Source organism: Procambarus clarkii, chromosome 63 (genome assembly GCF_040958095.1).
Source record: "Procambarus clarkii isolate CNS0578487 chromosome 63, FALCON_Pclarkii_2.0, whole genome shotgun sequence".
NCBI classification, from domain to species: Eukaryota; Metazoa; Arthropoda; class Malacostraca; order Decapoda; family Cambaridae; genus Procambarus; species Procambarus clarkii.
Genome location: NC_091212.1, coordinates 13,009,931 through 13,036,549, shown reverse-complemented (window position 1 = coordinate 13,036,549; position 26,619 = coordinate 13,009,931). Strand labels below are relative to the sequence as shown.

The window sequence follows — 26,619 nt, the reverse complement described above, 5'->3', positions numbered from 1 at the left end:
AGGAAGTTTTCCATGTGCTACTGGTACTCTACTCTCTCTAGAGCAACTACGTAACTCTGTTCTAATGAACAAATCCACAAGGGCCGTGACGAGGATTCGAACCTGCGTCCGAGAGCATCCCAGACGCTGCTTTAATCGGCTAAGCTACGACATGGTCAAAAAGGAGTTGAAACCGAAGTTCTACTGAAGTTACTGGATTCTGCAGCCTCTCCGAGGCACAAGGGGCAGGTTCGAATCCTCGCCACGGCCCCTTGTGGATTTGTTCATTTGATGCATCACGCTATTGTGATTTCTGTGTGTAATGGTTGTTGTAGTGTGTATGTGATCCAGGGTGCCTCTAGTTGCTCTATTAACCTTGGCGCATACATTCACTAGAACCAGACTTGAACCCGATACATTCCAGAGCGCACGCACCAGGAGTGGTTCGCTGGTTACCCAAAGAACCACGTCATCGCTAGAACCATCGCTAGAACCTAGAACCATACTGGTAACGGTGTTGATACAGCCTGTCCTCGCATACAAAAAGATCCAAGCTCGTTAATCCGGCCGCCAGACTCCCTGTTTATGAATGAAAAGCGGTGTACACACGACTCACAACTGATGACGTCCGAACACTTCCGGAACAAGTACTTCGCTCACGTTTTCTGTTCGAACCACAATTCTGTAAATGCTTCACCCACGAACTTCAAAGACAAATAATAGCCAACAGAACCTAAACATCTAACCTAAGCCTAACTATACATATAATGTTTATGTATAATATAAATTTATATATAAGAACAAACCAATTTTTAATACACAGGATGTTAAAATTGCTGAATGCGTCTGGGGAGGACGGCCGCTGCTTTAACCATCCTAGTTTGAGGACGGCCGCTGCTTTAACCAGCCTAGTGTGAGGACGGCCGCTGCTTTAACCATCCTAGTTTGAGGACGGCCGCTGCTTTAACCAGCCTAGTGTGAGGACGGCCGCTGCTTTAACCATCCTAGTTTGAGGACGGCCGCTGCTTTAACCAGCCTAGTGTGAGGACGGCCGCTGCTTTAACCATCCTAGTTTGAGGACGGGGTTGGCTAATAACATCCAAATGTGTGAGATCTTCGCCTCACACCAATATCAACAAAACTGTGCTGAAATTACTGAGCATCTTTAAAAGCTATACTGAAATTGTGTGAAATACCAAACGAAAGATTCCAGAAAGAATTTGTGGAGCCAAATCTTGAAATCGAATCAAGAAGATTGGAGTATACTCAAGAGACAGATTAAAAGAGGTGACGACAGAGATGAGACAACTGAAGGAACTGGTCAGGAGGAAGTCAATGATACCTGACGGGATGTTACCATGGTTACTGCTAGCGGAAGCTGCAATTTGGGTCTTACGGGCCGCCTCTTCGCAGAGCTCTTTAACTTATCGCTACGAACGAATGAACTATCAGAGGTATGGATGACAGCCAATATAGTTACTATATATATATATACAAGAAGTCACTGAGTCACACACCCGCCCACACCTGTCATCTGCCCACACACCTGCCATCCGCCCACACACCTGGTACCCACCCACACACCTGCTACTCTGGCTACGCTTGACAATATTATCTGCAGTCCTCCCTTCATCTTAGCAAGGAGATCGCGAAAGAAAGTCCTTAAGCCAAGAAAATGACTGGGGGGAGGGGGAGAGGGGGTGAGAGGGGGTGAGAGGGTTTGGGGAGAGGGGAAGGAGAGGGGAAGGTCTATGAAGAAGAAAAGTGCTTCGAGAGTGGAAGTAATCATGGCCGTAAACAATCAATAACTAATTCAGGTACCTTGAATGGTCTCTCTCTCATACCCCAGGATCCTGAAGAACCATCTTTAACACCCCCCCCTCCCCTCCCCCCCCCATTCGTGAATCATCATGAGCTCACCTGATGATAACCATTAACGAGACGCCTCATCAAACCTCACCAAGCCTCGCTGTAACCACTCTACGAAATAAGAGGTTGTTTATGACTCAAACAACCTCGATGGTTGTTAGGTTTCGGAGCGCTTAAAGTGTTTTAATAACTGTTCACCCAGGACAGGTGAAGACAGATGGACAGGTTTCGTAAGCGCAAGTTAAGCGTCAGGCTCGCTTACTTAGGCATATTGCTGCTCTCCGATCAAAGACTGATTTCATTTTTAACTTGAAATTCTTTCTCTTTCTCCTTATCCCACTGTTCTTCCTCTATTTATAAGAAATTCCATTATTATTCCTATAATTATCATTTATATTATTACAAATACTTATTATTAATATGTTTTACTACTAAAAATCATTTTTAAAATCACATATAAGAATAAATCTCAAAGAAAACTAGAGCCAATCCTTCGTATTGACGCGTATAAAAATTAATACAAATTTTAAGGGGAAAACTTTACATTTTTTTTAAATTACACAAAGCCCGACAAACTCTTTTAAAAAGCGTCTGAAACCTGAATGTGAGAGTGGGTGACATTCTAAGGCGAGGTAGCTACACATTCCCCCAACGCTCAAGGTCACACAAAGGTATCTTTTGTTCAGGTGCTGAAGGTACGACTCGAGAGCTTTGTCACAGGTAATTACAGCCAAGGCGCTCATTTGGGCCAGCTCGTTATGTTAAGCAAGCCAGGGTAGGCGGGGGAGGGGGGGGGGGTGTAAGGGATAGGTCTATACGGCGCGCCACTGTCCTGGGTCCTGGATCCATCCCACTATCCCTGTCCCCACCCCCAACCACTTGGGGTGGACGATAGAGCGACAGGTCTCACTTCATATACAGGTCGGCGTTCAATCCCCGAGCGTCCACGTGGTTGGGCATCATTCCTTTTCCCACCTGCCCATCTCAAATCTTTATCCTGATCCCTTCCCAGTGCTATATTGTTATAATGACTTGGCGTTTTCTCCTGATAATTACCCCTCACCCCCCCCCCCACTTTCTCTACCCTCTTCCCCCTCCCGGTCATAAGGGGGGGGAAGAGGGTAGGGGGGGAGAGGGGGTATCTCTTTTCCCCTCATATCTTGAGCCATTGAGCAGCAAGTTTAATTTTGTGTGGATCCCAGGCTAAGCTAACTGAAGCATAGTCAAGTCTTTGTCGGAAAGGACCAAAGGCTTAAGTTAACAGTTTGACGAGCAAAGTGGAGTGTATGTTGACATGAGTGGTGGTGGTGGTGGTGGTGGTGGTGGTTGATGGTGGTTGTGGTGGTGGTTGATGGTGGTTGTGGTGGTAGTGGTGGTGGTTGATGGTGGTTGTGGTGGTGGTTGATGGTGGTTGTGGTGGTGGTTGATGGTGGTTGTGGTGGTGGTGGTGGTAGTGGTAATGGTAGTAGTAGTGGTAGTGGTGGTGGTAACAGTGATGATGGTAGTACTTACCTAACAATGTCTACGGGACAAGTGAAGTCTTGATATATATATATATATATATATATATATATATATATATATATATATATATATATATATATATAGAGAGAGAGAGAGAGAGAGAGAGAGAGAGAGAGAGAGAGAGAGAGAGAGAGAGAGAGAGAGAGAGAGAGAGAGAGAGAGAGAGAGAGAGAGAAAGAAAGAAAGAAAGAGAGAGAGAGAGAGAGAGAGAGAGAGAGAGAGAGAGAGAGAGAGAGAGAGAGAGAGAGAGAGAGAGAGAGAGAGAGAGAGAGAGAGAGAGCTTTTGCAGCAAATGTCCTTTTCAAAATGCGTCTCACACCTTCTCTCCAAACTCTTGATAAATTCCTTTCTGATTCTCTTTAGCGCCTGTCTATTGTTCTCTGTCACTAGTTCTCTGTACTTTATCATTTTCTGTTTCTTTAGCTTTGCATATTCTTTTGAACCTTTTGTTCACCTCTCTCCCCCATGACCTCCTCGAGTGGTATATTGCTGTTCCATCACATCAGCAAGTTTCCCAGTAATCAATTCCATCATCTCATTTGGTGTCTTCTCTTCCATTTGCTGTCTTCCCTTCCATTTGTTGTCTTATCTTCCATTTCTCCGTCCTATTGCATTTCATGCAGAAAGTCCTTAATCTTATTGCAGTCCTGCAAGGCCGTAACCTCTCTTCTTCAACAGGTTTCTTAGTGGAACCAACTCCTTTAGTTCCACTATGTGCCGAGGCGTCATACAGCAGTGGTTGCCAGCTCCAAGAGGCATCCCATACTCTAGTTTTCTTGTATTCAACATCTGCCTGATGTTGGGAAAACTAGGGGTTGATTGGGGTTTAGGGTTGATCTAGATGGATCTTAGGTCTAGATCCATCTATATCCTAGGCCCTAGGCCCTAATCTAGATGGATCTAGGGTCTAGGGTTGATGTTGGATACTCTCATCTTACTAACTCATCTAACTATCCTCAACTAACTCCTGTTAGTTCTGTAAGATGCTACTTTAAGAAGAGTTTGATATGTCTTCCAGTGATGATCTCAGTGTCTCATTAACCGTGTGGAGGTCCTTATTTATCCAGCCTATTGTTCCGTCAGTGTGAACTTGAGTTAATATAAGATATAAAGTTGTCATAGGGTGTGGAGTTCCTCAGGGTCCTCAGATGGCGGGCTGACTCTCCATATACAGTGTGTTCCCTCTCTGAATCGCCTCACTCAGGTGCTGGAAAAGGAACTTGGGTTCTAGGGAGGTCTCTTGTTATTTCGATTAGATAATATAAATACCAGAAGGGTACCATGTAATGCCCGGAATAGTCTGCTTCTCTCCCCTCCTTTACCCCTTATTTCCCCTTTCCCACCTCTTCCCTTCCTCTCCACCCTCCCCCTCTCCCCTCTTTCTCTGTATGTCCTCCAACCTTGAGCAGATAGACATTTCCATTTAAATATATTCACCATTTAATACGAATTCACCTTTTTTTTTTTTTTTTTTTTTTTTTATTAAGTTATGAGGTACATCTGCATTAGTGCAGCTGCCCTAGACTATATGAAGTGGAGTACCGTGTGTCAAAAAAGCTAACTAGGTGATGCTATAAAATCCCCATCACACAGGATGGTTAGTCATACAGAGACATGTGATAAGCGGTCTGCACTGGCAGACTCCGGATGCATTTTGAGGATATCAACAACACAAGATTGAATAAGGTAGCAGTGGTAATACAAGTCCCCATCTCGCAGGATGGTTAGTCATACAGAGCCATGTGTTTAATAGCCTGCACTGGCAAATTTTGGGTATACTGTGAGGATATCTTCAAGAACACGAGAGTGAATAAAGTAATTGCAAAGCTCCAGGTACCTCATGCCAACTGGTCTGAAAGGTCTAATAACTGGGCATTCAGTGATGTAGTGTGGGAGATCATGCCGTAGTTCCTGCTCACAGAGTTTGCAACTGGAGTGCTCAGGATTGGGAGACCCGTCACCTGCAGCCACCTGCCACAGGTAACGGTAACGAATTCACCTTTATAGCTTTGATATGAATAAATTTAGGGACTCGACCACCCAATTTTCACTGAATTTATGGAAAGGTGGTCCTGCTTGATACCTGCTTGATGGGGTTCTGGGAGTTCTTCTACTCCCCAAGCCCAATCTTCGCCCTTTTCCCCGTCTTAATAGGAGCAATAATGCCGAGCCCAGTCTCCCTATGTCCACTTCATACAGCAGACCATTCCCCCTGCAAAGTTAGGTGACACTAGCCCCAAGCGTCTGCATGGTCTTGGACATATATTCTAATATTCTTACAAGATATAATGTTTGACATTGTATCTGAATTTACAGCATATCTGTAAACCCGCCTTTCTAACCATCCTATTTTTCCTCTATTATGTCTACTACACATTTCTAACATACACACACACACATTCCCCAGGAATGTGTGTGCGCGCGCGCGCGCTCATCAAGGCGTATTTACAGGGTCAAGAAAGAGCTCCCTTGCGCTCTATTGGTCGGTTAATGCGATGACTTTCATTCCTAATGTTTCTCTTCGAATTTCCTTTAGAAGCTGCTTATGGAATTTGCCTCAACGATCTGTTCTTGTAGTCAGTTCCATTTACTGAAGAATCTTATGTTGAAGATGTTTTTCTGACGTCTCTCCAGCTTATCTGTGTATCCAGCTTCCACCCGTGTCCTCTGGTCCTGCCTCATCTGTGTCTCCAGCTTCCACCCGTGTCCTCTGGTCCTGCCTCATCTGTGTCTCCAGCTTCCACCCGTGTCCTCTGGTCCTGCCTCATCTGTGTCACCAGCTTCCACCCGTGTCCTCTGGTCCTGCCTCATCTGTGTCACCAGCTTCCGACCGTGTCCTCTGGTCCTGCCTCATCTGTGTCTCCAGCTTCCACCCGTGTCCTCTGGTCCTGCCTCATCTGTGTCTCCAGCTTCCACCCGTGTCCTCTGGTCCTGCCTCATCTGTGTCTTTGGCATCCACCCGTGTCCTTTGGTCCTGCCTCATCTCTGTCTCCAGCTTCCACCCGTGTCCTCTGGTCCTGCCTCATCTGTGTCTCCAGCTTCCACCTGTGTCCTCTGGTCCTGCCTCATCTGTGTCTCCAGCTTCCACCTGTGTCCTCTGGTCCTGCCTTATCTGTGTCTCCAGCTTCCACCCGTGACCTCTGGTCCTGCCTCATCTGTGTCTCCAGCTTCCACCCGTGTCCTCTGGTCCTGCCTCATCTGTGTCTCCAGCTTCCACCCGTGTCCTCTGGTCCTGCCTCATCTGTGTCACCAGCTTCCACCCGTGTCCTCTGGTCCTGCCTCATCTGTGTCTCCAGCTTCCACCCGTGTCCTCTGGTCCTGCCTCATCTGTGTCACCAGCTTCCACCCGTATCCTCTGGTCCTGCCTCATCTGTGTCTCCAGCTTCCACCCGTGTCCTCTGGTCCTGCCTCATCTGTGTTTCCAGCTTCCATCCGTGGCCTCTGGTCCTGCCTCATCTGTGTCTCCAGCTTCCACCCGTGTCCTCTGGTCCTGCCTCATCTGTGTCACCAGCTTCCACCCGTATCCTCTGGTCCTGCCTCATCTGTGTCTCCAGCTTCCACCCGTGTCGTCTGGTCCTGCCTCATATGTGTTTCCAGCTTCCATCCGTGGCCTCTGGTCCTGCCTCATCTGTGTCTCCAGCTTCCACCCGTGTCCTCTGGTCCTGCCTCATCTGTGTCACCAGCTTCCACCCGTATCCTCTGGTCCTGCCTCATCTGTGTCTCCAGCTTCCACCCGTGTCCTCTGGTCCTGCCTCATCTGTGTTTCCAGCTTCCATCCGTGGCCTCTGGTCCTGCCTCATCTGTGTCTCCAGCTTCCACCCGTGTCCTCTGGTCCTGCCTCATCTGTGTTTCTAGCTTCCACCCGTGACCTCTGGTCCTGCCTCATCTGTGTCTCCAGCTTCCACCCGTGTCCTCTGGTCCTGCCTCATCTGTGTCTCTAGCTTCCACCCGTGTCCTCTGGTCCTGCCTCATCTGTGTCTCCAGCTTCCACCCGTGTCCTCTGGTCCTGCCTCATCTGTGTCACCAGCTTCCACCCGTATCCTCTGGTCCTGCCTCATCTGTGTCTCCAGCTTCCACCCGTGTCCTCTGGTCCTGCCTCATCTGTGTTTCCAGCTTCCATCCGTGGCCTCTGGTCCTGCCTCATCTGTGTCTCCAGCTTCCACCCGTGTCCTCTGGTCCTGCCTCATCTGTGTCACCAGCTTCCACCCGTATCCTCTGGTCCTGCCTCATCTGTGTCTCCAGCTTCCACCCGTGACCTCTGTTCCTGCCTCATCTGTGTCTCCAGCTTCCACCCGTGTCCTCTGGTCCTGCCTCATCTGTGTCTCTAGCTTCCACCCGTGTCCTCTGGTCCTGCCTCATCTGTGTCTCCAGCTTCCACCCGTGTCCTCTGGTCCTGCCTCATCTGTGTCTCCAGCTTCCGCTCGTGTCCTCTGGTCCTGCCACATCTGTGTCTCCAGCTTCCACCCGTGTCCTCTGGTCCTGCCTCATCTGTGTCTCCAGCTTCCACCCGTGTCCTCTGGTCCTGCCTCATCTGTGTCTCCAGCTTCCGCTCGTGTTGCGTATCACCCCACTTTTTGCTTTTTCATTCCATGTGTTTTTCGGATATGGGTTCCACCTTGAGGTTACCTTGAGATGCTTCCGGGGCTCAGCGTCCCCGCAGCCCGGTCGTCGACCAGGCCTCCTCAAGCACTGGCACTGGCTTCCATGCCAGTGCCACGTACTTAATAATTATCCTTACACATCTTGGCACTGTTTTAGTCTGTACTGGACCATTAATTCTTTTGTTTTAGTTTCGGGTTTGTGGTTTAAGTCTATAACTTTCTGTCAAGTTATTGGGACGTTGTTTACGTGGGATTTAAGTGTCATTGTGGTGTGTGTGTCTGATCCTCCAGCCTCGTGTGTGCTGCAGATGGTATATTGGTAGCTACGAGTGTAAGTCAGCTGTAACTGTGACAACTGACAAAGTTATTTCAATAGCCAACTAATATTCTTAGTGAATAGATTGTTGTGGGTTATAAGGTTATCTTGAGATTCTTGAGGTTATCTTGAGGTTATCTTGAGATGATTGAGGTTGTTAACGAGGTTTGGGGTAGAGGAGCCTGATTCATTAGAGAGTTGTGAACGTTGGGGGGTTTTCCTCGTGTTAAGAAACTTGGTTGGGTTAGAGGGATTAGCCGGGCAGTGGTGGGCCTGCGGGCCGCTCCAAGCAACAGCCTGGTGGACCAAACTCTCACAAGTCAAGCCTGGCCTCGGGCCGGGCTTGGGGAGTAGAAGAACTCCCAGAACCCCATCAACCAGGTATATGTGGGCCTGCGGGCCGCTCCAAGCAACAGCCTGGTGGACCAAACTCTCACAAGTCAAGCCTGGCCTCGGGCCGGGCTTGGGGAGTAGAAGAACTCCCAGAACCCCATCAACCAGGTATATGTGGGCCTGCGGGCCGCTCCAAGCAACAGCCTGGTGGACCAAACTCTCACAAGTCAAGCCTGGCCTCGGGCCGGGCTTGGCGAGTAGAAGAACTCCCAGAACCCCATCAACCAGGTATCAAGCAGATTCTGCAATGGATGCTGGAGTAGTGTTGCAGGCGCTGGAACCGCTCCAGTTGAGAAATTATTTTCCATTAATAGCCTATTGATGGTCTTCGCGAATAGGCTGTGGGTTCATCCCATCTCTGTCGGTAATGGGCCAAGTAGGATTTGAACTGCCAGAGTCGTCTGTAGTGGGTGCCTGAGTCAGTGGCTGGGTGCCTGAGTCAGTGGCTGAGTGCCTGAGTCACTGGCTGGGTGCCTGAGTCAGTGGCTGGGTGCCTGAGTCAGTGGCTGGGTGCCTGAGTCACTGGCTGGGTGCCTGAGTCAGTGGCTGGGTGCCTGAGTCACTGGCTGGGTGGCTGAGTGCCTGAGTCAGTGGGTGGGTGCCTGAGTCAGTGGCTGAGTGCCTGAGTCAGTGACTGGGTGCCTGAGTCAGTGGCTGGGTGCCTGAGTCAGTGGCTGGGTGCCTGAGTCAGTGGCTGGGTGCCTGAGTCAGTGGCTGGGTGGCTGAGTCAGTGGCTGGGTGGCTGAGTCAGTGGCTGGGTGCCTGAGTCAGTGGCTGGGTGGCTGAGTCAGTGGCTGGGTGCCTGAGTCAGTGGCTGGGTGCCTGAGTCAGTGGCTGGGTGGCTGAGTCAGTGGCTGGGTGCCTGAGTCAGTGGCTGAGTCAGTAGCTGAGTGGCTGAGTCAGTAGTAGACTTCTCAGCTATCCATGAACTGATATGACGGTTTAAAACTGTCCTTCTCAGCCTGGAAATGCTTTAAGAGGAAGTAGCAATTAAGAAGTTAGCCTCTTGAAGCACGTGTTGAATTACATGGTTAATTAATTTATTCAGTGCTTCTTCGCTGGAGAAGTGAAGCACATGTGCTATCTTGTAAGACGTGTACAGATGCCAAGTACTTCAGTCCGATGTACTGTTGGGAACCTCGGGATTGAACTTTGATCTCGTAGATAACTGTGGTACCAACTGGTGAGTACTTTAAGACAATCGCAAGGAACGCAGAGGTTCTGCTAACGTCTCAACAGGCATATAGAACCCGTTATATTTTGTGTTTGTAAGGGTTGTAATCACTCTCAGAAGGAATCATTGTTTCCCAATGGTTGAAAACCCCCGTGACAAGCAGCTCTCTTCTGGTATGACAGGTTCTTTCTCCAGCTTCCTGGAGACTTCTGGCACTGTTTGTCTCTCTAGTGCCTCTCTAGTGCCTGGGTCTCTTGTTGTTCCGGGGGTTGTTCACTGCAAAAACCACACACACACACACACACACACACACACACACACACACACACACACACACACACACACACACACACACGAGTGTCAGAGTTTCAGTGTCAGAGTAGTTAATAAATGGAATGCACTAGGAAGTGATGTGGTGGAGGCTGACTCCATACATAGTTTCAAGTGTAGATATGATAGAGCCCAGTAGGCTCAGGAATCTATACACCAGTTGATTGACAGTTGAGAGGCGGGACCAAAGAGCCAAAGCTCAACCCCCGCAAGCACAATTAGGTGAGTACACACACACACACACACTCACACACACTCTGCCATTTTCTGTCCTATAACTTACTCTTGGGATCTGCTTGCTCCCTTCCCCTATTTTGTTATCAGGTATTCCTAGGAAATATGGCATTTGTTAGCATTCCAAACACCTGTGGACCATACATATGCCTATGTATGGTTCCAGCTATCCTGTCTTCTCCCTCACACTTCCTTTGCCTTAGCCGTCATGCCATCTTCATTTGTGAACTAGGCTTTAAGGCTCTTTGTCCAGTGCCATCCATTTGAGAGTTGAGTAGTGTGGGTTGACTCTGGGGGTATGTGGAGAGGTGACATGTTGGAGTGATCGTGTTGGAGGGTGGGGGGGGGGAGGGGGAGACAGCTATGTGCTAATGATGTTGGGGGAAGGTGGGGGATGTAGGGGAGGGGGGGGGGAAGTTGAATGGTTCTAGAGTAGTGTGGGGAGTATTATATTAGAGTCAGTGTTAGGTGAAGAATTTCCTTTAGTACTTTCGTATATTTAGGTGAAGAAGAGTTTAGTAAATCTGTATTAAGGAAGAGTGGAGATACTTTGCAACAGGTGGAGGTGATGGGAGGAGTTTGTGGGAAGGAGGTTGGTTGGTTGGTTAAGATTTGCCACCTGGAACAGTTCCAAGTAGCACGGGCTATGGTGAGCCCGAAGGAGGGGTGGAAAGGGTAGATTAATAGAAAATGCCTCTGAGGTGGGAGGGGGGAGGAGGAGGAGGTAAGTTGACCAGACCACACACTAGAAGGTGAAGGGACGACGACGACGTTTCGGTCCGTCCTGGACCATTCTCAAGTCGATCAACATACTTTAGCCACGTTATTGTGACTCGTCGCCTGTACGAGAAGGTAATATCTTGTGATGTTTGATCTGACATCTGTGTGATAGACTTCTGATGTTACTCGCTCGGGGTACATATCTGTCTCCCGTCTCTCTGCATTTCGTATATATATATCTCGGAAATTTGACTTGAATGGGTTGAGCTTTATTTCATCTCTCTGCTCGAACGCGGGTACTGTATACTTCCCGGAGCGAATTAAGATCATAAGTTAAGATTTAAGATCAAATCATCATAACTTATCAGGAAATTATTTACCCTATGCCCCTCTTACCTAGCAGTAAAATAGGTACCTGGGTGTTAGTCAGCTGTCACGGGCTGCTTCCTGGGGGTGGAGGCCTGGTCGAGGATCGGGCCGCGGGGACACTAAAAAAAAGCCCCGAAATCATCTCAAGATAACCTCTCAAGATAACCTAGGATTTCTAACACGAACTTAAAACTTCCATGCAGACCATTTAGTTAAATATCATTCGAACTTACTGAAGTATTTACTTAAAACTTACATGAAATTTCCCCCCCAACAATTGACGTCTCTCCACGGCAACTATTTGCCTTGCAGGCCAATTAGAAATATCATTGATATTAGTGAAGGTGAGAGGCTAAGTTTATTGGCGTACTTTCACGATTAGTGATGAATAGTTCATGTGTTAGTGGAGTACTTCCGCGTGCTCGCTACTGGAGCAGTCAAAGAGAGATGAAGACGCCCTTTTTCCTTTCCCAAACGTCTCAAAATAGCCCACCAGAGGGTGATACACACTGCCCTGGTTTTCAGTAAAAAAGCCTACGTTTAAAAAACACACGATCATATACTGAAGCTCACAACTCTTAAATATGATCCCATAATCAAGCGTGCAAACACCTAAAAAACTCATATAATGATTTCATTATAATCATATAATGCAAAACCTAAAAAAAATCATATAATGATGCTGCAACATTTGCATACGATTATATAATGAATATTGCAAACACACACACACACACACACACACACACACACACACACACACACACACACACACACACACTCTTTGCCCAGGGTTGGTGATCAGAGTATTGGAGCTGGCTTTACGCAACGTTTAATGATGACACATATGTGGTATGGGACTGTCGTAGGTCGGGTCGGGGTTACTCCCAATGCCCCCCCCCCCCACCTTTAAGCATGATCACTTCTATTTCAAATCAGAGCGAATCCTATGATGCATAAAATAGGGGGTTTTACTTGCCATAGTTGTACCTAAATGCAATAATAATTTTTTTTTTTAAATAATATGACACAATCACCAGCAGTTCTCAAACAACTGTCACGGGTGATTTTAATGCTAGACACAATAGCTTGGGTGACACCGAAACATCTGTGAAATATCTCAGGGAGCAAATCATGTCGGTATTTAACTTTTAATTCCTTTAACATTACACCTCAGCACGGCGGTAGACTCAGTTAGGTCACGTCGATAATGCTGTCAACGGATCAAGTGAACATAAATCAGTTAATGATCTGATATCCTCTAGTTCATATCACGTCCCAAAGCTCTGACAGAAAGATAAATGATATCCCTGAAAATTTACACATGCCGCACTTCTGAATGGTATAATGCAATGCTCACAATGTCCCAACTTTCTGACAACTTTATAACAACGTTGTTAACAACATTGTTAGAACGTTGCATGGAAGTAACGATTGTGCAAATAACGTTGTGTGTTTGCTGAGAGTGAATGTTCAGAGGGAGGAGCTAGAGAGGAGAGAGAGGGAGAGAAGGAGAGAGAGGGAGAGAGAGGGAGAAGAGAGGACGGCGGTGGTTGGGGACGTATCTTGAGGTTATCTTAAGATGATTTCGGGGCTTTTAGTGTCCCCGCGGCTCGGTCCTCGACCAGGCCTCCACCCCCAGGAAGCAGCCCGAGACAGCTGACTAGCACCCAGGTACCTATTTTACTGCTAGGTAACAGGGGCATAGGGTGAAAGAAACTCTGCCCATTGTTTCTCGCCGGCGCCTGGGATCGAACCCAGGACCACAGGATCACAAGTCCAGCGTGCTGTCCGCTCGGCCGACCGGCTCCCTTACATAACAGAGAGGGAATAGAGGAAGACAGAAACGAGATGGGCAAGTATTACAAGATTCAATCTTTGAAAGCACACCGGTGTTGCAAACTATCAGAGTCCAATCCAGCCAGCCAGTAGGATTGGTCGACGACCGGGCCGCGGGGGCGCTAAGCCCCGGAAGCACCCCAAGGTAACCTTAAGGTAACCCCTGGAAACACAAACCGAAACTGTCTCTATTTTCCGCTTGTTACAACTTGTAATAAAGTTGTTACATCTTGGTTTAACGTGTTTATGACGTATTAGAACGTTGTTACAACTTGCTATATTGGTTGTATATAACTGGTTAGGAGGGGTTAAAACTTGTTCGAACGTTGTACCAACGTCGTAGTTTCGGTGTGTGTTTGGCGGGAAGCTACCCTATACGATCAGACCTACCCACAGCTGATGTCCCTCAAACATTACAACCTCAACACTGCTCCAGAAAATCTTGCACAGGAAGCGTGCAAATGAAGAAGCAATGCATGTACACAAAATAAAAAATTTCGTCATAAAAGAAAAACAAATTATGAATTAAAACAGAATTAAAAATCCGTCTATGCTCATGGGCCCAAATGACAGACAGGATTTAGACCGTGTTCCCGTCTAATAAAAATATATTAAATTTATATATATACTAGCCAAAAGCACTTCATGGTAAAATAAAAATAAAAAATTCTAATAATATCAAAATAACACTTACCCAAACATAGTGGTAGACAGTTCTCATCCTGGAGAGGCTGATGGTGGTAGGGGGGGTAGTTAGTGATGGTGGTTCTGGTGAAGATAGTAGTAGGAGGAAGTGGTAATGGATCTTGCTCAAGAAAGCAACCACCACAACCACTATTTCTCCCCCCACACACTATGTGTTCCAAGACGAGCACAAGACGCAACACACACACTAACACTACACAACACAACACAACACTGGCCTAGTTCTTCCACACACGTTGGTAGACCATGTCACATTATGGCTGCTATCTCACCCCTCATCCTTGAAGAATGAGTCTGAACTAGGGTCATGATCTTGGCCACCGGCACACACTGACTGCTTTGGTCATCTTGAGACCTCTTTATAAAGCTCGATATCTACACTGACTCCTCTACTTAATTCCTCGAAGCTCCTCAGATCTCGGCAACGTAGCTTTTCCAGTTTCACTGATATTCATTTCCAGCTTCACTGATATTCACACTCAACACCATCCCTGGGTAAATAATTCCTGCAATGCACGCAAGAAAGTATTTAAATTGACTCTATTTTCACGCACGGTGTATATATATATATATATATATATATATATATATATATATATATATATATATATATATATATATATATATATATATATATATATATATATATATATATATATATGTTCCAGACAAAACTACTTACGAATGAAAGAGTCCACGGAAATGTCTTCAGGGGATATCATTTCTTCCTGATTGTAGGACCTGCGGCGACGAACTACTGAGAACTAAGGTTGGGGTGGATTTGGTTGGGTAATGTTATTATTTCTGATTTAGCTACTCAGGACGAAGTGTCCATGTAGCACGGGCTATGGTGAGCCCCGTAAAGGTTGGGTAAATTAGAACCTGTGTATATATAGAGCAGTACACAGGTAATTTGGTCAGTAAGCCAGTGTTACAGAGTTAATAACCTGTTCTATACAGGTTGATCAGACACGAGAGAGTTAACACCTACCTCCCTCCGTCCAATTATTGCTGCTTCTGCTCGAAGTAGGCGCTGTTGCCCGCTGTTAACAGCTTTATCTCCTATTTTGTTTACAATGGGTGCGGTAATTTGTGTAGAGATATCATATAAAAAACATGTGGGTGTTAATGTTTATTCATAGTGGCGGTATATGGCAGCTATCTACTGGCAGACCGTAGGTCGCCGGTATCCCTCCGCGCAGCAAAGTAGTACGTTCGTTTACTGATTGCCCCCATACTCATCAAATGAATATATATATATATTTAAAATTTTTGTAAATTAAAAATGGACTCCTGTATCTAGTCTACCAGTATTGTTAAATGGGAATATTCACGGGTATGTGAAGTGTTTGTCAGTGGTGATTTGACGTATTGAGGGGCGGATGTGTAAGCGCGCCCTCTGGGACTAAACCAGAAAATGGCGGACGAGAGAGTTAGGTTGGATAGAGGCTCGAAATTCTAGATGATTTTCACCCCCTCCAAACAGCCAGATGAGCCACAACACATATACATTTTAACTTGTAGGATATCATATGTGTTGTCTGACTACAGAGTCCAGATTTCAGAGTTGCTGTGTGTCTTTGATGATAATGATGATCTTTAAATAAATTGTCTTCATTCTTCGTATTATATTACTTTTTACTGTTACTTTTCCTAGGTGTTTCTGTGCTGATTTGGGGATTTTCCTTGGGACACATACCAGTAGGCTGCTATTAATTATAAATCCCTAGGAGGACAACCCAAGTGAAACTACCCATAGGAGAAGAGTCCTAGCCTAGGTAGAAGGACAAACGCAACAGAAAACGTGACACTGGCCTCTACCCGAAGCACAGCACTGAACACCTGTTTCTCCACAGAACAGTGTTGACGGGTACTTCTCTCCTGTACCTGGATTGTACCTGGCAGGGGTTTTGTGAGTTCTACTCCCCCCCCAAGCCCGGCCCAGGGCCAGGCTTGACTAGAGAGAGCTTGGTCAACCGGTCTGTTGCTTGGAGCGGCCCACATATCCATCATCACTGGTACAGTGTTGATACATACATGTATAAAATCTGTACACTACCTAACTACCTAAGACACTACGGGCTCACCATAGCCCGTGTTACTTGGAAATTTGTTCCAGGTAGCGAATCTTTAACAACAACAACAGCCTAACTACCAAGGCACATTAACCCGTTTACCTGTAGACTTAGCAATCACTAAAACCACACAAAGTACAATGACTAATAACACCAAATTGGCTCCCCGAACGGCCGCCGTGAGATGAAGGCGCTAATGATAAAATATTGCTTCCTAACCAAGTCTAACCAATTTGGTGTGTCACGGAGGGGCGGACACATAGACAATAGATCTGACAGGCGTGTCTCCAGCCTCTGGTCGTTCGGGGGGAGGGGAGGCATTTTAAACACACTGCTGATGGATACATCAAGTAAATATCTCAATGTTTATTTTCCAGATGTTTGTTGCATTAAGGCATATATGATTATGTGGAGGAACAGCAATGACAATGCGTGAACACAGGTGTGTGTGTGTGTGTGTGTGTGTGTGTGTGTGTGTGTGTGTGTGTGTGTGTGTGTGTGTGTGTGTGTGTATTCACCTAGTTGTGTTTGCGGGGGTTGAGCTTTGCTCTTTCGGCCCGCCTCTCAACTGTTTACTAACTACTATTTTTTTCCACACCACACACACACCTCAGGAAGCAGCCCGTGACAGCTGACTAACACCCAGGTACCTATTTACTGCTAGGTAACAGGGGCATTCAGGGTGAAAGAAACTTTGCCCATTTATTTCTGCCTCGTGCGGGAATCGAACCGGCGCCACAGAATTACGAGTCCTGCGCGCTATCCACCAGGCTACGAGGCCCCCCCTACGAGGTGTGTGTGTGTGTGTGTGTGTGTCAGCCCCATGAAACACTCACACCAGCTACCATCCCACAGGAAGCCCTCAACAATGAGCCTCAATCAGAAACTTCACATCAATCACGGACGTGATCCGGGGGCTTCAGTGACCAGCCTGGAATAAGCCCCAACTCCACCTTCACAACCCAAGTATATTACTGTTACAAACAACCTTCTAGTGCTTGGCAGTGCCTATAAGCTCTTCAACAAATGTAAACAAAGCCGCCATGATTGAGGTAAAGTATACAGATTTCGTAAGTGACTTCGTCAATACTTGATGAGTTGTAACCTGGTCTGTGTGTGTGTGTGCTCCATACTGCTCTCTACAGCTGGGTAAGCCATTCATCGCTCAACACACACTGAGCCACAACATACATTCTCACTCACATTATACGCCATGAATTACAACGCAGACATACCTAGTGACAATGTACACACGGACCTACCAAACGGGTCACCACACTACCAAAGGGGTCACCACACTACCAAAGGGGTCACCACACTACCAAAGGGGTCACCACACTACCAAAGGGGTCACCACACTACCAAAGGGATCACCACGCTACCAAAAGGGGTCACCACACTACCAAAGGGATCACCACACTACCAAACGGGTCACCACACTACCAAAGGGGTCACCACACTACCAAAGGGGTCACCACACTACCAAACGGATCACCACACTACCAAACGGGTCACCACACTACCAAAACGGGTCACCACACTACCAAAGTGGAATCACCACACTAAAGAATTCACAAACTACGGTCCAGGTATAGACAGCCATTAACACCCGCCCCCCCCCCCCCCTTCCACCACGATGTCCCCACAGCCCGTCTCAGAAACCCATCTGGGTGGACAGGAGAATGCTTGAAAGATCACCATCATCCCACAGATCATCCGGAAGTTCCACTCTCTGGACAAGGGCCATTCCATGGAGATGAGAAATGTTGAGAATCGCGCAAAGTAATGCATAAGAAGGTCCCCCATACTGGGACGTAGTTACATCACAAGGCTGTTGGACCTACGGCCAGACGCGATACATACGATAGCGAGACAGGGACGTAGTTACATCACAAGGCTGTTGGACCTACGGCCAGACGCGATACATACGATAGCGAGACATTCTGAATGGTGTAGAATAACACTGTATTGGGAGGATGGAGTACCGGACAGATATAAAACAGAGATTGACAGTCAGAGTCAAGAGAGATGATATTAGCTTGGAGGGTAGAGGCATAACAGGCCTTAGGCATCAGTTATGAGCTCATTGTTGTCCCCTAATCTATGCGAACGACCTATATATATATATATATATATATATATATATATATATATATATATATATATATATATATATATATATATATATATATATATATATATATATTTATATAAATCTCATTCTTTTTCTCTTACCTTGACGTCTAGCTGACGGAGGGGTTAAGGTGGACAGGAGGATAAGGTGGACAGAGGGATGAGGTGGACAGGAGGATAAGGTGGACAGAGGGATGAGGTGGACAGGAGGATAAGGTGGACAGAGGGATGAGGTGGACAGGAGGATAAGGTGGACAGAGGGATGAGGTGGACAGGAGGATAAGGTGGACAGAGGGATGAGGTGGACAGGAGGATAAGGTGGACAGAGGGATGAGGTGGACAGGAGGATAAGGTGGACAGAGGGATGAGGTGGACAGGAGGATAAGGTGGACAGAGGGATGAGGTGGACAGGAGGATAAGGTGGACAGAGGGATGAGGTGGACAGAGGGATGAGGTGGACAGAGTTACACGGGGGATAGGTTGAAGGAGCAGATGTCTGGGAGTCCCCACTCTCGCCTGTCTGGGACAACAAAAGTTAATGCAAATCTTGGCCAAGCAGGGAAGATAGGGATGGCGGCTATACTCGCTGTCAGCGGACATGCTTGTCAGTCTATTCACCATGTATACTAAACTGTGTGTGCTTTCAGGGCGGGCTTCAGCTCCTTGGCTCCACCTTAGCCCGCCGATTAATGCCACTTGGACGCTCCCACCCAGCATTTTAGCATACTAATTCTTCAAACTTTGCATCAGTTAACTCTCCTTTCCATGGGATGGATCATCCGAGTTTCAGAAAATTTCTCATGTGGTGATCATGTCTCCGCTGATTTCTCTTTCTTCCAGTGATGTCCTACTTAATTCCCTAAGTCTTTCTTCGTAGCTCATACCACAAAGCTCTGTCACTGGTCTTCTGTCATACTTTTGAACTCTCTTACTCAAGTTTCAATATATGGAATCTACCCAAGTGCTGCATATTCGAGGACTGGTCTGACATACGTGATATCCTGTGTCCTTAATGATTGACTGTTCATATTTCGGCCCGTTATAATAGGCCCCACTTTCATTACATTACAACTGTTTAAGTTGAACTCTAGTAGCCACTCTATGGTCCATCCCTTCCGCCGCCATGCAGACATTAAGGCAGTGATGTCCAACTTATTCACTGTGATGTCCAACTGACACAGACTGATGTACAGCTGATGTCTAAGCTATGATGCACATGTGATACACAGACAGTGATGTACAATGTGCTGACTGTGCCGCACAGGACGTGAGCACTAACGACCCTAGCACTGACGACCCCAGCACTGACGACCCCAGCACTGACGACCCCAGCACTGGAGAACCACCACACACACACACTAACGACCTTCACACTGATGTGTGTGTATGTGTAGCCTATTCAACTATATAAATATAAATATAACCTCGTTACAACGTGTTCATAACCTCGTTACAACGTGTTCATAACCTCCTTACAACTTATTTATAACCTTGGTACAACCAATACAAAAATATATTGTGGTTAGGTTGCTTGATGGTCAAGGAGGTATTTATTTATAGTGGCTTGGGTGCCCGGCGCACTTTTGATATATATATATATATATATATATATATATATATATATATAATATTTATATAAAAATATTCGTGTTTTTTTTTAGTATTGGCTCAGGATGCGTGTTTAATCGTTAATTATAATTTTGAAGATTGTTAATAGAGATTCTTAAGTGTAAATTGGATGTGTTTGTAGTTGTAAATATGGCGAGTCATGCTTCATCTCTCTCTCTCTCTCTCTCTCTCTCTCTCTCTCTCTCTCTCTCTCTCTCTCTCTCTCTCTGTGCGAAAGAGGTGAGTTGCGTTCGTTGGTAACAGGAGAAACAATGAGAGAGAGAGAGAGAGAGAGAGAGAGAGAGAGAGAGAGAGAGAGAGAGAGAGAGAGAGAGAGAGGCGAGAAGGTAATTTAATTTAAACAACTAATATGAGCATAAACATTCAGGATATATCTCTGTCTCTCATGCACTCGGCATCTCCCAGATCAGCATCCCAAGATCAGCATCCTCAGATCATCATCCCCAGATCAGCATCCCCCAGATCAGCATTCCCAGATCAGCACCCCCCAGATCAGCATCCCTAAGATCATCCCCAGATCAGCATCCCCAAGATCATCCCCCAGATCAGCATCCCCCAGATCAACATCCCCAGATCATCCCCCACATCAGCATCCCCAAGATCAAGTGTGTGTGTGTGTGTGTGTGTGTGTGTGTGTGTGTGTGTGTGTGTGTGTGTGTGCGCGCGCGCGCGCTGGAGAAGAGAGTATGACCCCCCCACCCCCTTACCCCACCCCCCACCTATCCTCCAGCCCTGACAGCACACACACACACACACACACACACACACACACACACACACACACACACACACACACACACACACACACACACACACACACACACACCACCATACCCAAACTGGTTTGGCATACCGGTTTGATTGGCTCTTAACCCTGGGCTCACTCGGGTGACATGACTCTCTAAGCTCCTGGGAGGGGGAAGGGGGATAGGGGAGAGGGGGTGAGGGGGTGAGGGGGGGAGGGGGTGAGGGGGGGGGGGTTGTGGGGGTTTAGCATGGTCCTCGTTCGAGTTGCTACATGGACCACCCTCAGAACAATTAAGTAAACCTGCCGAAGGCTTACTGTCCCCTTACCAGACAAACACTTCATTCATATCTAACCTACGCTGGAAACAATCAAGTGATCCCATGAACTAGTATTTACCCAGGTGCTTCCCGTGTCCTAACATTAGTACTAGTTAATTATATGCACGTGAGGAACACAAGGAAATTATGAGGCGAAAGCGCCAAGCCAGTTTGACTATATATATCACATGACAGGAGGACAAGGACAAGGGAGACATCTCCCGTCACGCAGGGTGCAGTCGCACCTCCACAGATCTCCAGTATCAGCTCTTGATACTGGTAATGGCTCAAAAGGGCCACCACTTATGGGCTATTCATGCCCGTGCCACCTTTTGGGTGGCTTAATCTTCTCTCTCTCTCTCTCTCTCTCTCTAGGACAAGGAATTGGGATATGACCACGGAGTGAAGGAATGGTGCCCAACCGATTGGAACAACGAGGATCGAACACCGACCAGCAAGAAACGAGGCATCGTTAATGTACCAACTCTTTTATTTCGATGTCACTTATCACTGTCTCTTATTTAGAAGGAAAAAAAACATATATTTTCAATAGTTGGGTCCTATAGTATTAGGTCCTATATAAAAACGTATTGAATTATTTTCATAGGTTCTCCTGTCTCGGCATTTTACATTTTATTTGTCAATTATTCGTGAATTTTTTATTTCACCTTCAATGCAGGTGTAACCACACCCAGATGCACCGATCCTGTGGTCCCGGGTTCGATCCCGGGCGCCGGCGAGAAACAATATACTGAGTTTATTTCACCCTGATGCCCATGTTACCTTAGCAGTAAATAGGTATCGGGGAGTTAGTCAGCTGTCACGGGCTGCTTCCTGGGGGTGGAGGCCCTGGTCGAGGACCGGGCCGCGGGGACACTAAGCCCCCGAAATCATCTCAAGATAACTCAAGATTGGCAACTACTTGGGAGCTAACGAGCTGGGGCTAGATTCACGAAAGCACTTACGCAACCACTTACGAACCTGTACATCTTTTCTCAATTTTTGGCGGCTTTGTTTACAATTATTAAACAGTTAATGAGCTCCGAAGCACCAGGAGGCTGTTTATAACAATAACAACAGTTGAATGGGAAGTTTTCATGCTTGTAAACTGTTTAATAAATGTAACCCAAGCCGTCAAAGATTGAGGAAAGATGTACACGTTTGTAAGTGCTTGCGTAACTGCTTCGTGAGTCTGGCCCCTGGGTAACAGCCCAACCCCTAGGTCAATATTGTTATCAACACTCTCTCAGTGTTGATCAGTTCGTCGACTGTTTAATACATGTCAACAAAGCCGCCAGAATTGATTAAAGATGTACAGGTTTCGTAGATGCCTCGTTGGGGACCTGGCCCAGGTGACCCTCGTCGGTACCCGAAGCTTAAGACAGGGTGAAGAAAGAGAAAGGACGAAAAAGGGAGAGAAAAAGAGGAGAAGAAAGTCTACAGAATATCAAAAAATGTCTTCAGAAGGAACAGAAATTTGTCTTCGGAAGCAAAGTAAAGGTAGAGTGAAAAGGTGGAACCAGGCGATAGGAAGATGGGAAGAGGCGTAGGAACGATAAGAAGCAAGATAAAGGTATGAAGAGACAGGAAAAGGTAAGGAGAAAAAAGTGTGAAAAGGCAGAGAGAGAGAGAGAGAGAGAGAGAGAGAGAGAGAGAGAGAGAGAGAGAGAGAGAGAGAGAGAGAGAGAGAGAGAGAGAGAGAGAGAGAGAGAGAGAGAGAGAGAGAGGTGGCCTGGAGAGTGTGGGATGCTGATACCATTCCAGGATTACTCAGAAAGTCATTATATTGGAAGCATCATTGATCAGAGATTAATCGATGATGACTTTAAGCCATTACGAGAACTTCAAGTACAAAAGCCTGCGTGTATGTAGTTACCTAACAGTACCTACGGGGGTAGTGAGGTCTGGCTGTGTGTGTGTGTGTGTGTGTGTGTGTGTGTGTGTGTGTGTGTGTGTGTGTGTGTGTGTGTGTGTGTGTGTGTGTGTTTGTAAAATATTGGTGAAAAAACCTATGTTCCAAATTCCATCTTTGACCCCATTTTCTGGGGGAATTTCTGCAACTTATCCTCTTTTTATGAGTTTAATCTTTACAGTTCTGGTTCGATCCTCGATGCCTCTGCACTTTTATAAAGCTCAGCTACACTCAAGTTCAAATGCTGTATTCACAAATGCTTCTTGAGGACGGAGGTTCGAGTAGAACACCCAGGAATGTTCTGGAGTGTTCCTTCCCCAAGTTCTTATTGTTCTTATGCTCGCTAACGTCTCATGTGCTGATGATGTTATTCTGTTTAAATGAACCTCTTTTCAAAACAGCCTCCAAGTGCCAGGCTTAAGAGGCTGTTTCAGACTCTGGTTTCTTCTCATCTCAAGTTTCAGAGTCGCTAGCCTTTCAATTCGTATTGTCCAATGGGTCTTCTTGCTCCCTCCTTAAATAGCAGCATTACCTTGCAATTATCTGGTTGAAGTCTAGTAGCCATTTCCCCGACCTTACTTGAGCTTATCCAAGTCATGACTCCCTTCACTGATATAATTAATACTACAGGTCCAAGTATTGACCCCTTGTGTATCTCTACTTGTCATATCCCCCACAGTCAGGTCTTTCCTCTCTCTCTCTCTCTCTCTCTCTCTCTCTCTCTCTCTCTCTCTCTCACAAGGGACGGGACAAAACCAGGTCCCATGATGGCAGACCCAAACTGGTAGTTGGGGACGAACAGGTAAAAGCCTTGTTAATAATTCATGTGGGCGGCCACTAATGAAGGTTTCAGCTGGCTATTTATAATGACTGAGAGTGTACCCGGCTGTCAGCTGTCGCTAGGAAGCTCACACTAGAATAATTAATATGATAGCCACACAGTACACACACTGCCGAACCGGCTGACGGCTATTGTGGCCGATGGTAAGTAAGATATCTACTACTAACATGGGATATCAATTTAAATTATAATAAATATAAAATGGCTGATGTTACTGGTTATAGTCAATCAGCTGACGTTTGTTTATAGTAAATCAGCTGATGTTTGTTTATAGTCAATCAGCTGACGTTTGTTTATAGTCAATCAGCTGACGTTTGTTTATAGTCAATCAGCTGACGTTTGTTTATAGTAAATCAGCTGACATTTGTTTATAGTCAATCAGCTGATGTTTGTTTATAGTAAATCAGCTGACGTTTGTTTATAGTCAATCAGCTGATGTTTGTTTATAGTAAATCAGCTGACGTGTGTTTATAGTAAATCAGCTGATGTTTGTTTATAGTAAATCAGCTGACGTTAGCCCTATAGTCAACAAAAAACAGCTGTTTAAAACCTGTTATTGACCGGCTGAGCCAACAGAGACTGTGTTAGACAACAGGATCTTTTACCTGTTGTCTGTGGTTGATCTCTTCCGCAATCTGGCATTCATTGTGTCTCTCTCAAAGCATGTATTAAAGTCCTCCCAGATGCCTTCTAGCACATAGTGAACAGTATACGCTGCACTTGCATTGAGAACTTGATATGTAATGACCGTCTTCGCTTACTGGAAATGTCATTCTTTCCAAACATATGTGTTTTATTTTATGTCGTGGCGTGGCTGTTGTTTAGAGTGAGTGAGTGAGAATACCCCCCAGCGCATCGGTTCGAATCCTCATTGTGGCTCGTGTGGATTCTCTCATCTGCAAAGTGTTCCTTTTTTTCCCCCCTCACGCTGAATGCTTCATTCACTTCCTTCATCATTTACTCCCTTTGATGTTGATTTTGCTACCTCTCTCTCTCTCGCATATGAAAGATGGGTTGGTATTTGTTTTTCCTTGTTTATTTACTTGTTTTCCTTGTTTTTCCTTGTTTATTTACTTGTTTTCCTTGTTTTTCCTTGTTTATTTACTTGTTTTTCCTTGTTTATTTACTTGTTTTCCTTGTTTTTCCTTGTTTATTTACTTGTTTTCCTTGTTTTTCCTTGTTTATTTACTTGTTTTCCTTGTCTTTCCTTGTTTATTTACTTGTTTTCCTTGTTTTTCCTTGTTTATTTACTTGTTTTCCTTGTTTTTCCTTGTTTATTTACTCTGTTCTCCTACTCACGACCTTCCGCATCATCAGTTCCTTCTTATCACGCATCTTCATCCCTTGTTTCTCATCAGTTTCGCTTCTCAAGTTCTGAAACTGCCTTTACAGTTTTTCGAATTTGCATTTTCCGTCTTTCAATGACGTTCGTCGCTCGCATTCTAGCGTTCTGTGGTACTGACGTTCCGGGTTCGATCCCCGGTGGAGGCGGAAACAAATGGGCAGTTTCTTTCACCTTGATGCTCCTGTTAACCTAGCAGTAAATAGGTGCCTGGGTGTTAGACAGCTGCTACGGGCTGCTTCCTGGAAGGGGGAGGGGGTGTGTAACAAAAAGGAGGCCTGGTCGAGGACCGGGCCGCGGGGGACGCTAAGCCCCGAAATCATCTCAAGACAACTTCAAGATAGCCTCAAGAAGAAGGTATGTATCAGTAAGACTGTGGACCCCTACACCCACGCTCTCGTCTGCGGACAGCTGCAAGCAACAGCCTGTTGGACCAAGTTACCACTAGTCGAGTCTTCCCCCCCCCCTCCCCCCAGGCCGGGCTCGGGGAGCAGAAGGACTCGCGAAATCCTCTTCAGGTATGCTCCGTAGCCTCATTTAGGATCCATGAAGCAATTACACTCTGACGGTCTTGCTTCATGCAGGTCGGCGTTCAATCCCCCGACCGTCTCTTCGGTCCTGAGGCTTGTGTGTGTGCTCACCTATTTGTACCCGAAGGATTAAGCAGTTAGCTCTTGAGCCTCGCCTTTCTAACCGTCGATTGTTTAATGTTTGACTCCCGACATATTTTTGTCTATCATACCTATTATATTTCACACACACACACACACACACACACACACACACACACACACACACACACACACACACACACACACACACACACACACACACACACACAGGAAGCAGCCCGTAGCAGCTGTCTAACTCCCAGGTACCTATTTACTGCTAGGTAACAGGAGCATCAGGGCTTAAGGAAACTCTACCCATCTGTCGCACCTCCGGGTGCGGGGATCGAACCCCGGTCCCCAGGTCTAGAGCGCAGTCCACTCGGCCACCCGAGTGTGTGGGGTGGGGTGTGTGCACACCTAATTGTGCTTGCGGGAGGTTGAGCTCTGGCTCTTTGCCCCCGCCTCTCAACTGAGAGGCTGTGTGTGTGTGTGTGTGTGTGTGTGTGTGTGTGTGTGTGTGTGTGTGTGTGTGTGTGTGTGTGTGTGTGTGTGTGTGTGTGTGAGTGTGAGTGAGTGTGAGTGTGTGTGTGTGTGAGTGTGTGTGTGTGTGAGTGTGTGTGTGAGTATTTCCCCAGATGTTATCGCGTCGTGTTTAATCACTCGTGAGGTATATCCCAGCCATGAGTGACCACCCCTGTAATCAGACCGCCGGCCCTCAGGGGAACCTCAGCTCCTGGTCTCCCACAACGGTAATCACAGCGCCAGCCACCCCCACCCCCCCCCTCCCAAGCCCCCGCCCTACCAACAGTTACCCCGCTCCTGTGCCAGGTAAGTCCACCACGGGCTCACCATAGCCCGTGCTACTTGCAACTTTTTGTTCCCAGTAGCTGAATCTATAACAACAACAACAGTTACCCTGCTACCAACCTGTCAACCACTCTCTGTAACACTCATCTCT

General features: G+C 46.5%; 1 protein-coding gene across 3 annotated transcripts in view; it reads right to left on the bottom strand.

Annotated features, from left to right (window-relative positions):
* Positions 1–26,619, bottom strand: part of LOC123769651 (EGFR adapter protein) — a 657,698-nt gene that overhangs the window by 404,755 nt on the left and 226,324 nt on the right. The window contains exon 2 of one of the 3 annotated variants that reach the window (XM_069308739.1): positions 14,043–14,559. The exons of the other annotated variants lie outside the window; for them this stretch is intronic. Within the exon in view, the coding sequence (XP_069164840.1) occupies positions 14,043–14,069 (27 nt within the window). The 5' untranslated portion in view covers positions 14,070–14,559. The remainder of the gene's footprint in view (positions 1–14,042; positions 14,560–26,619) is intronic. 3 annotated transcript variants of the gene reach the window in all.